This window comes from Monodon monoceros, unplaced genomic scaffold, assembly GCF_005190385.1.
Source record: "Monodon monoceros isolate NGI ecotype Baffin Bay Population unplaced genomic scaffold, NGI_Narwhal_1 Super_Scaffold_21, whole genome shotgun sequence".
Lineage (NCBI taxonomy): Eukaryota > Metazoa > Chordata > Mammalia > Artiodactyla > Monodontidae > Monodon > Monodon monoceros.
In genome coordinates this window covers 66816484-66831519 of record NW_021703778.1, presented here as the reverse complement: position 1 = coordinate 66831519, position 15036 = coordinate 66816484, and the positions used below count along the sequence as shown (strand labels likewise).

The 15036-nt window shown below is 37.5% G+C and overlaps 1 protein-coding gene across 12 annotated transcripts in view; it reads left to right on the top strand.

The window, feature by feature from the left end:
- HERC1 (HECT and RLD domain containing E3 ubiquitin protein ligase family member 1) overlaps nucleotides 1-15036 on the top strand; it is a 214857-nt gene that overhangs the window by 48657 nt on the left and 151164 nt on the right. For all 12 annotated transcript variants that reach the window (XM_029239001.1, XM_029239011.1, XM_029239006.1 and 9 more), the window contains 4 exons: nucleotides 476-571; nucleotides 11066-11260; nucleotides 12075-12386; nucleotides 14798-14894. In XM_029239001.1, the coding sequence (XP_029094834.1) occupies nucleotides 476-571; nucleotides 11066-11260; nucleotides 12075-12386; nucleotides 14798-14894 (700 nt within the window). The remainder of the gene's footprint in view (nucleotides 1-475; nucleotides 572-11065; nucleotides 11261-12074; nucleotides 12387-14797; nucleotides 14895-15036) is intronic.

Below are 15036 nucleotides of genomic sequence, written 5' to 3'. Positions count from 1 at the left end.
GTGGGACCTTTGTTGTGCTGAAACTAAGAAGGGAGGAACAGACTTACTGCTGCTCTGGTAAGGATCATCACTTAAGCTGGCTGCATTCTACTGTATTCTTGGAGCAAGTGGACAAGACAGCCCCAGGGGAGTAGAATATTTGCTGGGACCCCATTTATTGGATATTGGCCACCCAAAGAGTGTGTAGTTGGCAAAATTCTGCCTCCTTGAGTGTTTTTAGGTCAAACCTTGTGACACTTAGAACAAATCACTAATGTAATAAGTGAGGGATTGGTACTTAATTTACTGCTTCACTCTATAGCCATGTCTTTTATAACACACATAAAATTGGTTTCATGACCTAATGTTAGGATTTGATTTTAATGCACATAATTATGTAAACAGTTCCTCAGATGTTTTTGTGGACTATTTAAGTGATTTTAATACATGTCTCTCTCTCCTTCCCTAACTGTATCCCACAATGTCTTAATTATAGGGTTCATCTGCTGATCGGAGTCAGTGGAGGGAACCACCCAGAACATCCGATGGCTTGTGCTCACTCTATGAGGCAGCTTTATGTCTTTTTGAAGAGGTACGTAATAATCATGGCTTTTATGTGAAAAATTACTTTGTCAAGGGATAAACTGGAAGATTGTGATTGACATATACATACTACTAGATATAAAATAGATAACTAATAAGGACGTACTGTATAGCACAAGAGACTCTACTCAGTACTCTGTCATGGCCTATATGGGAAAAGAATCTCAAAATGAGTGGATATATGTATATGTATAACAGATTCACTTTGCTGTACACCTGAAAGTAACACAACATTGTAAATCAACTATATTCCAATAAAAATCAATCAATCAATAAAAATTACTTTGTCTTAAAATGCTACAGCATGTATTTATCCCTTAAAAATAATCCATTCAGGGCTTCCCTGGTGGCGCAGTGGTTGAGAGTCTGCCTGCTGATGCAGGGGACGCGGGTTCGTGCCCCGGTCCGGGAAGATCCCACATGCCGCGGAGCGGCTGGGCCCGTGGGCCATGGCCGCTGAGCCTGCGTGTCCGGAGCCTGTGCTCCGCAACGGGAGAGGCCGCAGCATTGAGAGGCCTGCGTACTGCAAAAAAAAAAAAAAAAATCCGTTCAGTCTCTGGAAAGGATGCAAAAGAAAGTGGCATCCGTGATTGGTTGCCTCTAGAAAGTGGAGCCGGGGTGTCTCGCATCAGGTGTGGGAAGGAGGCATAGTTTTCAATGCATACCCTTTTATTCATTTTGGACTTTGTATCATGTGCATTATTTTTTTTAAACATCATTATTGGAGTATAATTGCTTTACATTGTTGTGTTAGTTTCTGCTGTAAAACAAAGTGAATCAGCTATACGTGTACATATATCCCCATATTCCCTCCCTCTTGTGTCTCCCTTCCACCCACCCACCCTCCCTATCCCACCCCTCTAGGTGGTCACAAAGCACCGAGCTGATCTCCCTGTGCTATGTGGCTGCTTCCCACTAGCTATCTATTTTACATTTGGTAGGGTATATATGTCCATGCCACTCTCTGACTTCGTCCCCGCTTACCCTTCCCCCTCCCATATGTGCATTTTTTAATTTAAAAATGTATTATTAAAACAGATACAAAAAGACAAACAAATGTGTGCCTTAATGAATTATTTTAAAACAAATGTCCTTTTAATCTGTGCCCAGGAAAGAAATAAAACTTTACTAGCAACCCGAGAAACCCTTTCATGTCCTGGTCATTATCCCTTTCCTCCTTCCGTAAGTAGCCACTATCCTGACTTCAAGTGTAGTCACTTTGTTGCATTTCTTTATAGTTGTGTGCATCTCTAGACACTATAGTTCAGTCTTCCCTATTAAAACAATCTATATATCTATATATATCTTTTTAGTATATATATATTTTTAATTAAAACTTTTTTTTTTTGGCTGCGTTGGGTCTTCGTTGTGGCGCACAGGCTTTCTCTAGTTGCGGCAAGCGGGGGCTACTCTTTGTTGTGGTGCACGGGCTCTCATTGTGGTGGCTTCTCTTGTTGTGGAGCACAGGCTCTAGGCGCACAGGCTTCAGTAGTTGTGGCACATGGGCTCAGTAGTTGTGGCTTGCGGGCTCTAGAGCGCAGGCTCAGTAGTTGCGGATCACGGGCTTAGTTGCTCTGCGGTATGTGGGATCTGCCCGGACCAGGCCTTGAACCCACGTCCCCTGCATTGACTGGCAGATTCTTAACCACTGCGCCACCAGGGAAGTCCTATATATATCTTTTAAATCTCTTAATCTATAGGTTCCCCCTCCATTGTTTTTCTTTTCCTTTAGTGTATTTGTTCAGGAACTTGGACTTTTAAGGCTGTGTAATTTCCTACCATCTGGAGTTTGCTGATTGATTACTCATAATGCAGTTCCTATGTATTTCCTGCATACTGACAGGTGAATCTAGAGACTTGATCAGTTTCAGGTTTGATCCCTTTGGCAAGGCTAAACATGGTGGTGTGATCTTCCATCTGGTTGTCTGTCTTTTTGTAGTATTAGCAGCCCTTGATTCTTAATGATCAGATCTATTAATTCATTGGTGCTTGGTTGCAAAATGGTGATAATCTAATTATATCATTCCTCTTTCATTTATTAATTGGAATGTTTTCATAAAGAGATGATTCCCTTATTGACAGTTTGGTTACCCTGCCACAGTTTAGACAGGAAGAGCAGAATAAGTGCTTGATTTTCTCCACTTGAGTTTTAAAAAAAGTTTTAACACCGATTTTTATTTACTAGTTTCCAGTTTAATGAACTGATCTCCTGTCATGCTCCAAACTTGACCAATTGGTTTCACTTGAAAAGTATTGTTACGAACTTGTAGATTTAAACCGATTCAAAATTTACTTTGTTGAATTATTATCTGTAGTGAAGCTCATATTGTTTTATCTTTGGCCAACAGTCTTTCAGGGTAGTAGGCTCTTTCAGTGTGGTTCCCAAGTTCTTTTGACATAGGCCTAGTAATCTTTGATAGCTTCCTTGCTATCTGACCCATCAAATTGTTTCTGGACTCATACATTTCTTGATCTGGATCTGCAACCAGCTAGCTCTTTCTCCATAAACCCTGTTTTTTTTTAAGTGGAAAATATTATTTCAGGACCACAATCAGGGTGCTCATCACTACTAAGTCGGTATTGTTTTTCTGGGGTCTTACAGTAGCCAGAGCTAGGAAATGTGTGTGTGCACACATGCATGCGTATTTAAAGCTAATATACCTCATGAGTTGATACTGATACTTTCAAAATCAGGGCTATAGAATTTCTGCTTTTCTATATTACATTCATATATCCTTTCTTCCAACTAAGAATGCTGATTCTGAAGGATACAGGGATATAGAATTAGAATATCCCGTAATTATTTATTTTAATCACACAGTACACATACACACACACACACACACACACACAGAGCAATCCTAAAATAAGACAAACACTACCACTGTATGATTACTAAAAATATTAACTTTTTACATATGCTTTCCCCATTTTTTATAGTTGTATTATATCTGCATACTCAGAACATATTTACTCTCTGCCTTTTAACCCTCGTTTAGTATGAGTTGTACAAGTAACTACATATTTAATGCTCACTGCCAGTTTCTGTCAGTGGCTCTCTATTCTTTTTGTTTGTCTGAAGCTTATTCTCTAGTAGAATCCTCAATAAATACTCACAAAAAAGATTCTCTTAGTTCTTACATTTTAATTGCTGTGCACTTTATACTTGAAAGTCAGTTTTGAGAAGATAAAATCTTTGGCTCACATTTTCTTTTCTTCTACTTCTTAAGTATATTCATTCATTTTCTTCTGGCAGTAATTTTAGTAGAATACATCTTGATGTTATGTATTCTGGGTCGATGTTCTCAGAGATGTGAGGGTTTTAATATGTAGTTTCAAATCTTTTTTATTTCAGGGAAGTTTCCCTAAATTATTGTTTTTAGTATCATTTTTACTCTTTTTATTTGGTTCTCATCTAGGACCACTATTGTTTTTATGTTGGATTTTTTTTTAACATCTTTATGGAGTATAATTGCTTTACAATGGTGTGTTAGTTTCTGCTTTATAACAAAGTGAATCAGCTATACGTATACACATATCCCCATATCTCCTCCCTCTTGCATCTCCCTCCCACCTTCCCTATCCCACCTCTCTAGGTGGTCACAAAGCACTGAGCTGATCTCCCTGTGCTATGCGGCTGCTTCCCATTAGCTATCTATTTTACATTTGGTAGTATATATAAGTCCATGCTACTCTCTCACTTCATCCCAGCTTACCCTTCCCCCTCCCTGTGTCCTCAAGTCCATTCTCTACGTCTGCGTCTTTATTCCTGTCCTGCCCCTCTGTTCTTCAGAACCATTTTTTATTTTTAGTTTCCATATATGTAAGCATATGGGATTTATTTTTCTCTTTCTGACTTACTTCACTCTGTATGACAGACTCTAGGTCCATCCACCCCACTACAGATAACTCAATTTCATTGCTTTTTATGGCTGAGTAATATTCTATTGTATATATGTGCCACATCTTCTTTATTCATTCATCTGTCGATGGACACTTAGGTTGCTTCCATGTCCCGGCTATTGTGAAGAGTGCTGCAATGAACATTGTGGTACATGACTCTTTTTGAATTGTGGTTTTCTCACGCTATATGCCCAGTAGTGGGATTGCTGGGTCGTATGGTAGTTCTATTTTTAGTTTTTTTTTTTTTTTTTGGCTGTACACGGGCCTCTCACTGTTGTGGCCTCTCCCGTTGTGGAGCACAGGCTCCGGACCCACAGGCTCAGCGCCCATGGCTCACGGGCCCAGCCGCTCCGCGGCATGTGGAATCTTGCCGGACCGGGGCACGAACCCATGTCCCCTGCATCGGCAGGCGGACTCTCAACCACTGCGCCACCAGGGAAGCCCTATTTTTAGTTTTTTAAGGAACCTCCATACTGTTCTCCATAGTGGCTGTATCAGTTTACATTCCCACCAACAGTGCAAGAGGGTTCCCTTTTCTCCACACCCTCTCCAGCATTTATTGTTTGTAGACTTTTTCATGATGACCATTCTGAGTGGTGCGAGGTGATACCTCACTGTAGTTTTGATTTGCATTTCTCTAATGATTAGTGATGTTGAGCATCCTTTCATGTGTTTGTTGGCAATCTGTATATCTTCGTCGGAGAAATGTCTGTTTAGGTCTTCTGCCCATTTTTGGATTGGGTTGTTTGTTTTTTTGATATTGAGCTGCATGAGCTGCTTATAAATTTTGGAGATTAATCCTTTGCCAGTTGCTTCATTTGCAAATATGTTCTCCCATTCTGAGGGTTGTCTTTTCGTCTTGTTTATGGTTTCCTTTGCTGTGTAAAAGCTATTAAGTTTCATTAGGTCCCAATTTGTTTAGTTTTGTTTTTATTTCCATTTCTGTAAGAGGTGGGTCAAAAAACATCTTGCTGTGATATATGTCATAGAGTGTTCTGCCCATGTTTTCCTTTAAGAGTTTTGTAGTGTCTGACCTTACATTTAGGTCTTTAATCCATTTTGAGTTTATTTTTATTTTCTAATTTCATTCTTTTACATGTAGCTGTCCAGTTTTCCCAGCACCACTTACTGAAGAGGCTGTCTTTTCTCCATTGTATATTCTTGCCTTCTTTATCAAAGATAAGGTGCCCATATGTGCATGGATTTATCTCTGGGCTTTCTATCCTGTTCCATTGATCTATCTTTCTGTTTTTGTGCCAGTACCATACTGTCTTGATTACTCTAGCTTTGTAGTATAGTCTGAAGTCCGGGAGCCTGATTCCTCCAGCTCCATTTTTCTTTCCCAATATTGCTTTGCCTATTTGGGGTCTTTTGTGTTTCCATACAAATTGTGAAATTTTTTTGTTCTAGTTCTGTGAAAAATGTCATTGGTAGCTTGATAGGCATTGCATTGAATCTGTAGATTGCTTTGGGTAGTATAGTCATTTTCACAATGTTGATTCTTCCAATCCAAGAACATGGTATATCTCTCCATCTGTTTGTATCATCTTTAATTTCTTTCATCAGTGTCTTATAGGTCTTCTGTCTGCATACAGGTTTTTTGTCTCCTTAGGTAGGTTTATTCCTAGGTATTTTATTCTTTTTGTTGCAGTGGTAAATGGGAGTGTTTCCTTAATTTCACTTTCAGAGTTTTCATCATTAGTGTATAGGAATGTAAGAGATTTCTCTGCATTACTTTTGTATCCTGCTACTTTACCAAATTCATTGATTACCTCTAATATTTTTCAGGTAGCATCTTTAGGATTCTCTATGTATAGTATCATGTCAACTGCAAACAGTGACAGCTTTACTTCTTCTTTTCCGATTTGGATTCCTTTTATTTCCTTTTCTTCTCTGATTGCTGTGGCTAAAACTTCCAAAACTATGTTGAATAAGAGTGGTGAGAGTGGGCAACCTTGTCTTGTTCTTGATCTTAGTGGAAATGCTTTCAGGTTTTCACCATTGAGGACGATGTTGGCTGTGGGTTTGTCATATATGGCCTTTATTATGTTAAAGAATTTTCCCTCTATGCCTACTTTCTGCAGGGTTTTTATCATAAATGGGTGTTGAATTTTGTCGAAAGCTTTCTCTGCATCTATTGAGATGATCATATGGTTTTTCTCCTTCAGTTTGTTAATATGGTGTATCACGTTGATTGATTTGCGTATATTGAAGAATCCTTGCATTCCTGGAATAAACCCCACTTGATCATGGTGTATGACCCTTTTAATGTGCTGTTGGATTCTGTTTGCTAGTATTTTGTTGAGGATTTTTGCATTTGTATTCATCAGTGATGTTGGCCTGTAGTTTTCTTTCTTTGTGACATCTTTGTCTGGTTTTGGTATCAGGGTGATGGTGGCCTCAGAATGAATTTCGGAGTGTTCCTCCCTCTGCTGTATTTTGGAAGAGTTTGGGAAGGATAAGTGTTAGCTCTTCTCTAAATGTTTGATAGCATTCACCTGTGAAGCCATCTGGTCCTGGGCTTTTATTTGTTGGAAGATTTTAAATCACAGTCTCAATTTCAGTGCTTGTGATTTGTCTCTATATTTTCTGTTTCTTCCTGGTTCAGTCTTGGATGTATGTTGGATTTTTAACAATTAACTTAGTAATTGTCACTTTTTTTTGAATACTTCTTTTTTTTTGAATACTTTTTATATAATTTTCATTTCTTTTTTTATTTCTAAACAGCTTTTTCCTTTTTATCTTTTGTTGCTCATAAGGTATTATCTTCTGTATTTATTTACTCTTGGATTTCTTATACTTTACCCCTCATTTCTGAAATGATTTTTTCTCTTATTTCTAATTCTTTTTTTGAGTCTGTCACCTCATTTTTGAATGCTTCTCTTTCAGTTTTGTGTTTTTCTTTCAAGTCGTGTTTCATTTTCTTAATCCCTTTACCTTGCTTTGAAATAGGTTAGTTTGATCTGTTTTGTGGGCATTTCTCATCTGTCATTTTTTTATTGTACGGATGTTATTCTGCCTCTTTTCCTTTTTTCCCCCTTATAACAACTTCATATGGAATTTGACCTTCATACTTTTCTGTTGCTTATTTTTATGAAAAATTTGTTTTCCTGAATTTTTAGAATGGGATGGCATTCAGGATGGCTTTTCTAAATCCATAGACTCTCTTTCTCTATTGTTTTTGTGTAACGTTAGAAAAAACATGGTGGTTTCAAGCGTATTCCCCTCCCCACCTTTTATCTTAACTTTTTCTCTTTCCTTTCTGTTGTCCTCATTCTGCTTAACTTTTATTCCGCTCCCAGTAGTTTCTGCTCAGTATGAGGGCTCTGTCCTGGAAGGGAGTACTGGCTTTTCAGTTTCAAGAATTCACAAGAGCTAGACTGCTCTAGCTGTTTTCAAACTTCTCATCATGGGACCTTTGTACTTACGTGCTATCAGAGAGGGCAAACTCTTCCCAGTTGCAGCTGCTGTCCTTAGATTGGCTCACTGTTCTTTCTGGTGAGTACCTGATTGGTTGTTTTGGGGTTTTCTTATTCTGAGGTCTGTCAGACACTCTTTGGCTTCCTCCTGCACAGATATTATTCCCATGCAGATTCTGTATTTGGTAGTGGTTTGTCTGCATCTGCTTATATTTTGGAGTTACCGGAGCTATGTTTGTCTAGTTTTATTGTGAATATTAAGTACAAATTTGGAGTTTAGCCTTCTATTTGTTTTGTGTAATGATTCCATGTTTAGAAAACTACATTGCTGCTGCTATTGTCATCTTTTCCAGAATTCTACGTGCCCCCCCCCCCCAGTTGTTTTTTTGTTTGTTTGGTTTTTTTGGCCGCATTGGGTCTCTGTTGCTGTGCATGGGCTTTCTTTAGTTGTGGCAAGCGTGGACTACTCTTTGTTGTGGTACGTGTGCTTCTCATTACGATGGCTTCTCTTGTTGCGGAGCATAGGCTATAGATGCACGGGCTTCAGTAGTTGTGGCATGCGGGCTCTAGAGCGCAGGCTCAGTAGTTGTGGCATGTGGGCTTAGTTGCTCTGCAGCATGTGGGATCTTCCTGGACCAGGGCTTGAACCCGTGTCCTCTGCATTGGCAGGTGGATTCTTAACCACTGCGCCATCAGGGAAGCCCCTCCTCCAGTTGTTTTTAAAAAACACATTTCTAAATCTTGTGAACAGATTTTTTTTACGCCCTCTCCTCCCCCGCCTTTGCTTCCCCCTCTCCTCTCCTCCCCTCCTCTCCCCTTCCCTTCCCCTTCCCCTCCCCTTCTCCTCTCTTCTGTCTTTTTCGTGGGGGTCAGGGAAGGAGGGCTCTTATTTTTTTAAGTCTTATTATAGAGCAGTAGTCCCTTCTTAAATATGGGGAATACATTCCAAAACCCCCACTGGATGCCTGAAACGATGAATAGTACCAAACCCTATATATACCATGTTATTTCCTATACATACATACCTATGATAAAGCTTAATTTATAAATTAGGTACAGTAGGAGAATATCCAGATTGCCAGCATCACAACTCTTGCACTTAGGGCCCATTTTTAAGTAAAATAAGGGTTACTTGAACACAAGCACTGAGATACTGTGGCAGATGAGCTGATAACCAGATGGCTACTAAGTGACTACCGGGTGGCTAGCTTATATAGTGTGGCTATGCTGGACAAAGGGATGATACTCAGAACAGTATGCAGTTTAAAACTTATGAATTGTTTATTTCTGGAATTGTCCATTTAATATTTTCAGTTGACGGTTCACTGCCAGTAACTGAAACCACAGAAAGTGAAACCGCGAATAAAGGGGGACTACTGTAATAGATCTTTAGATTAAAAAATTCTAACCTACTTGGGCCCATCATCCTCCTTTTGTCAGCAGCAGAATTTCAGATCTCTTATTAGGGACTGGCAGCTTTACTTATGCATATTTTGTATGTCCTCAAAACTCTCCTCATGTTCACTGAAAATTATTTGTTGACACATATATTCTATTGTTTTGGGTACTATTTAAAATTCCGACTGAGATTACTCTATCCCTTCCCATTTCATGGTCTGGCAATATAATATATTGACTTTTGAAGATTCTTCTTTTATTGTTTTACTTGGTTCAGAGAAAAACAAAAACAAAACCAACCCCTAAAAGGCAGACAACAAATTGACAACAGCTGTAGTCAGAGATAATATCTTTATTGTATGGGATTCATACAAAGTCAGTAAAAAATCCATTAAACCCTAATAAATAAATGCAGAAGTTAGTTATAAGCAAATGGATGGAAAAACTTCAATTCTGTTGATAATAAGGAAGTGTGAAGTTAAAAGAATACATCCTCTTTTTTCCCACTTTACTTTTCAAAAAAAATTTAAAGCATAATACTTATTGGTATGGGTGCAGTGAGACTGGTACTCTCACATAGCCGTATTCATTGGTTAGGGCAACTGTGATGACAACCCTGGGTCCTGTGCTTTTGGCAGGGTTTTGAGGAGAGGGGAGGAGGAGAGGAGAAGCCTGGATTTTTATAAAGCATTATGAATGGCAATAGACTTTACCATCATATTCAACACAAATGGTAAATAAGCCATGCTTTTTTATATATCTATATACATATACAGATACGTATAGATACGTGTGTGAGTGTTGAATTGCTCTGGACCTTTATTGTTTTTAAGACCGCCCTCATTTTATACATTGCTGGTGATGAAATAATATTTTAACACCAGTTTTGAAAGCAATTTGGTATAGTATGTTTCAGGAATCAGAAGATTGTTGTCACTTTTTGCATATGTCTGAGGTTCTCTACCAAGTGAAGTAATTAAAAATGTAGCAACAGGAGGAGGAGGAGGAGGAGGAGGCCGCCTAGGCGGCAGGGAGTGAGCCAGTGCCCAGGGCGAATCAATGGAACACCCCCCACGAAGCCAGCCGGGAACACACTTCAGTGCAGCCAAATAGCATTGATTATTTTCCTTCAAACAAAAACAAAACAATGAAGTAGCCACAACTATATTCTTAAAAATGGCTCATATAACAAATAAGTAGAAAGAATCTCAGTGTCCTCTTAAAGGAAAATGCTTAAGCAAATTGTGATTTTTACATTAGATGGAATATTATTGGTTCAATTACGAAGATTAAGTAGACATAGAGAAAATTCTTCATGGCCCTTCTGTATCATCACTTATATATCCGCTGTGATAACTGTGGTAAAGAGTGTGTATATGCAAAACTCTGGAAGGACATATATAAAAAAAGATAGCATATATTGTATTAAGGTGATGGGATTATCAAAGGTAGGTTTTTTTCTACTTTGTTCTTCTATAATGCTATTATATACGTTAATAAAATATTTAGTTAATAAAGGCTTGATTGTGTGTCTCCCCCTCCTCATTTTTGCCACCTTTGTTGGTATCTTTTAGTGATTTATTCTGCAGGAGTAAATAGTCTAGCCATCTGTGTTTAAGATTGGATGTGTTGCTCTTAGGTTATTTGAGCAGTTGAGATAGTTTTCGAAGAAGGAAAGTCAACAATAATTTCAGAGAATATTTATAAAAATATCTGTACTAAGAATGTCTTGACTATTTATTGCATGTTTCTTATTTTAATAGGTTTGCAGAATGGCTTCTGATTACTCAAGAACATGTGCTAGCCCAGATAGCATTCAGACTGGTGATGCTCCTATTGTTTCAGAAACCTGTGAGGTTTATGTTTGGGGGAGCAATAGCAGCCATCAGTTGGTAGAAGGCACACAGGAGAAAATATTACAACCCAAACTGGCTCCTAGTTTCTCTGATGCGCAGACTGTGAGTTCTCTGCATACCTTACAAATTGGTACAGGACAGGGTTTGCTTTAAATAATGTTGAGTGTTTTTTTTTGTTTTTTGTTTTAATGAGTGAATGTTCTTGCTTGTTTCTTATCTATATTGTTTCTATACTATACTGCATCAGTTTTTTCATTTTCATAGAAAAAATATTTTAAGTCCCTCATTTCCCTAATAGTGTATCCAAGTTTTAAAAAGTTAAATTTGCATCTGGAGTTTTAAAAAGAATTATGAATGGCATCAGACTTACCCTTATATTCAACACAAATGGTAAATAAGACTAAGTAAAAATTAAAATTTTCCCTTTGCCATATTGACATTTCATTTTCTTATTATGATCACTTTTTTTACATTTGTAGCTAACTTTTAGTCAAAATGGAACTTTGTTTTATTATTTTCTTTAAAACATATGTTTTTCTCAAATGAATTTAGAGTATATATTACATGGTTCTTGTTATAATGGACCCTAAGGAATTACAGGAAAATTTTCCTTCCTGCCCTTCACCAATTATATAAGAGTAGGCTAAACATTTTTCTTTGTTATTTCATTGAACCATGACTGGATAGATAACCTGAAAAGATAAAATATACATTAATTTGAGTTCAACAGTAAAGTCAACATGAATAGGCCTTGAACAGTTTTCTTAATTTTCTGTTTACTTCTTAATCTCTATGGATATTCATATTCTGCTTTAAAAGATATCCTTTGAGCCTCTTTGGTAAAATCAACTTAAATATTATACTTTGATTTTCACAGAAGCATTTTATATCTGTGATTCTGTTTGTTTGCTTATAGATTGAAGCTGGACAATACTGCACTTTTGTCATTTCTATGGATGGCTCTGTCAGAGCTTGTGGTAAAGGCAGCTATGGGAGACTGGGCCTTGGAGATTCTAATAATCAGTCTACTTTAAAAAAGTTAACATTTGAGCCTCACAGGTCCATTAAAAAGGTCTCATCTTCTAAAGGATCTGATGGTCATACTTTAGCTTTCACTACAGAAGGAGAAGTCTTCAGCTGGGGAGATGGTGATTATGGGAAACTGGGACATGGAAATAGTTCAACACAGAAATATCCCAAGCTTATTCAGGGCCCTCTGCAGGGAAAGGTATGTGCCTTCTTTTTGGATTTAAAAATAATTAGATGCACTGGTACTATGATTGCTATAATTGACAGTATCTTTCAGATTTTGATTTATTCTTTCTGAAGTAGCCCAACCTCCCAACCCTTCTGGCTTATTTTTGTATATCTGCTTGATGGTTTACAACACACTTCACGTACATTATTTAATTTTAATTATTATAACAGCCTTGTTAAAGTAGTTATTATTTTCATTTCACAGATAGGAAACTGAGAATCATCCATTTAACAAATATTTATTTAGTACCTTCCAAATGCCAGGCAGTGTTTTAGGCATTAGACACATGGCAGTGAACAAAACAGACAAGATTCTTACTCTCATGGAGCTTTAATCTGTGGGCTAGAGATGATAAGTAAGCAAACACATAAAATAATTTCAAATAATAGTAAAAAAATTGAGTAATGTAATAGATACTAACTTTGGCTGGGTGTGATATTAGATAATGAGGTCAGAGGGTTCTCTTGGAGTAGGTGGCATTTTAACAAAAACTTAAATAAGACATTTAAAGTGGTTAAGTAACTTGGCCAAGGTCACACACAAATAAATGGTACCATTAGAAACTGAAGCTAGGTCTCCTCTTTTTATTTCTATTTTACCTTTTCTCAAAGAAATGAAGCCATTTTCCTAACTTAAAATTATGTGCAGTTTTGTGGGTTCCTGCATTTTAAGATTCCTTTCTTTCTATGAATGTTTTCTTATATAAAAGTCTTTAAATTTAAAATTTTATTTAATACCAGAATTAAAAGTGGGACACTTCTTTCATGGGAGTTTGTCTGACAAAGTTGGCTCTCAAATGAATTTTACTTTATTATAACTTTAAATGTTTAACTTAGACATCAGCCTCAAAGCAGTGAGCCTTGGAACATTCCACTTAACATCAGGGGGTCCTTGATAAGATGTTGAATATGGGACTCTAAGGAACTTCAGATAAATACTCTTTAAAATTGTATTTTTTTAGTTTTTCTAGCACCTTTTTTCTTAATTCCCATTGTTTAAAATTTTCTTTACATATATATATATATACATACACATACATATATGTGTGTGTGTGTGTGTATATATATATTATTTTGTTTGTTTTTTTTGGCCGCACCGCACAGCTTGCACAACCATAGCGGTGGCCCGGTGAACTTGAGCCACTGCTATGAAAGCGCTGAGTCCTAACCACTGAACCTCCAGAGAATTCCTTATTTATATTCTTTTAATGTTTCATTTTATAATGGAAACATTGCCAGTTAAAAATAACTTAGTATGAATATCATGAAGGAAAAATTCCCAAAAAGTAAATTAATAATTTACAGATAAAAATTTCAGAGGTTCTTAGCATATTATTTAAAATGTAGTAGGTGCTCAGTATTTTTTATTTTTTATTTTATTTATTTATTTATTTTTCTGTACACGGTCCTCTCACTGTTGTGGCCTCTCCCATTGCGGAGCACAGGCTCCAGACGCACAGGCTCAGCGGCCATGGCTCACGGGCCCAGCCGCTCCGCGGCATGGGGGATCTTCCCAGACCGGGGCACGAACCCGTGTCCCCTGCATTGGCAGGCGGACTCTCAACCACTGCGCCACCAGGGAAACCCTATTCAGTATCTTTAATTGAATCTAAAGTTTGAATTTTCTAAAGTGAGTTCTAATTTTTGGAGATTAAAAAATGTGGAGTTATTAGTATGGATATTTTTTCTGTTATCTTTTTTTCAGCAGTTAGTGATTTTGATCAGTGTTAAAAGGTATAACTGATCCCCAAATTATGCTGCCATATACCCTTATTTCCCTGATTCTGCCCATAAACTGTGTAGCTATTTGAGGGTAAAGAGATACTATTAGGAGTTTAATTGATATAAGCTTATATCTTAGATCTTTCTTCATTGGTAATAGTCAGTGTGTTTTTGAGAGTTAACCCTATTATGTAATGAATTTTTCTTGATTAGCCGGGACTGGAGGTTTTGTGTTAATGTTATATTTAAAAATTTTTCGTTGTTCCATGAGTGTTCAGCCCCATCCAACTCTTTGAGTAAAGAGTTGATTGGTGATATAGTATTGTTGCAGGTGATTAGATTGATGTATTTGGGGCAGGGAGGAGTGGGCGAGAGAGTGCTGCTAGCCTTTACAGTCTCTGTGTGAATTAAGAAAAGTTGTCCTCTCTGGGTAGAAGTCAGAGTTTGTGGCTTGGCCAACAGAGCTTAGGCTGTATTTCAGCACTTTCTTGATCCTTTATGCAGGCAGCCTTGTCCTGGGCAAAACCTCCACAACTGTATATGGCACTTCTGGATGAGTTGTGAATATCAGTATCTCTGAAGTCTCTCTGTATAGGATCAAATGTGAACTCTATGTTTTAGTATCTTGTGTTCATCAAATTCACTTTGTGTGCAATACAGGTAGTTGTTTGTGTGTCAGCTGGATACAGACATAGTGCTGCTGTCACGGAGGATGGTGAATTATACACATGGGGTGAAGGAGACTTTGGAAGATTAGGTAAGATTTTTTAAAAATTGAAGCTAGTATCACAGAAAAATAGAAATGATGATGGTTACTGAGAAGTGGTGAGACTAAATTTAATAGGCCAAAGACTGTCATTTATTTTTGTTAGTTTTAAGCTCAGAGGAAGATAATTTTA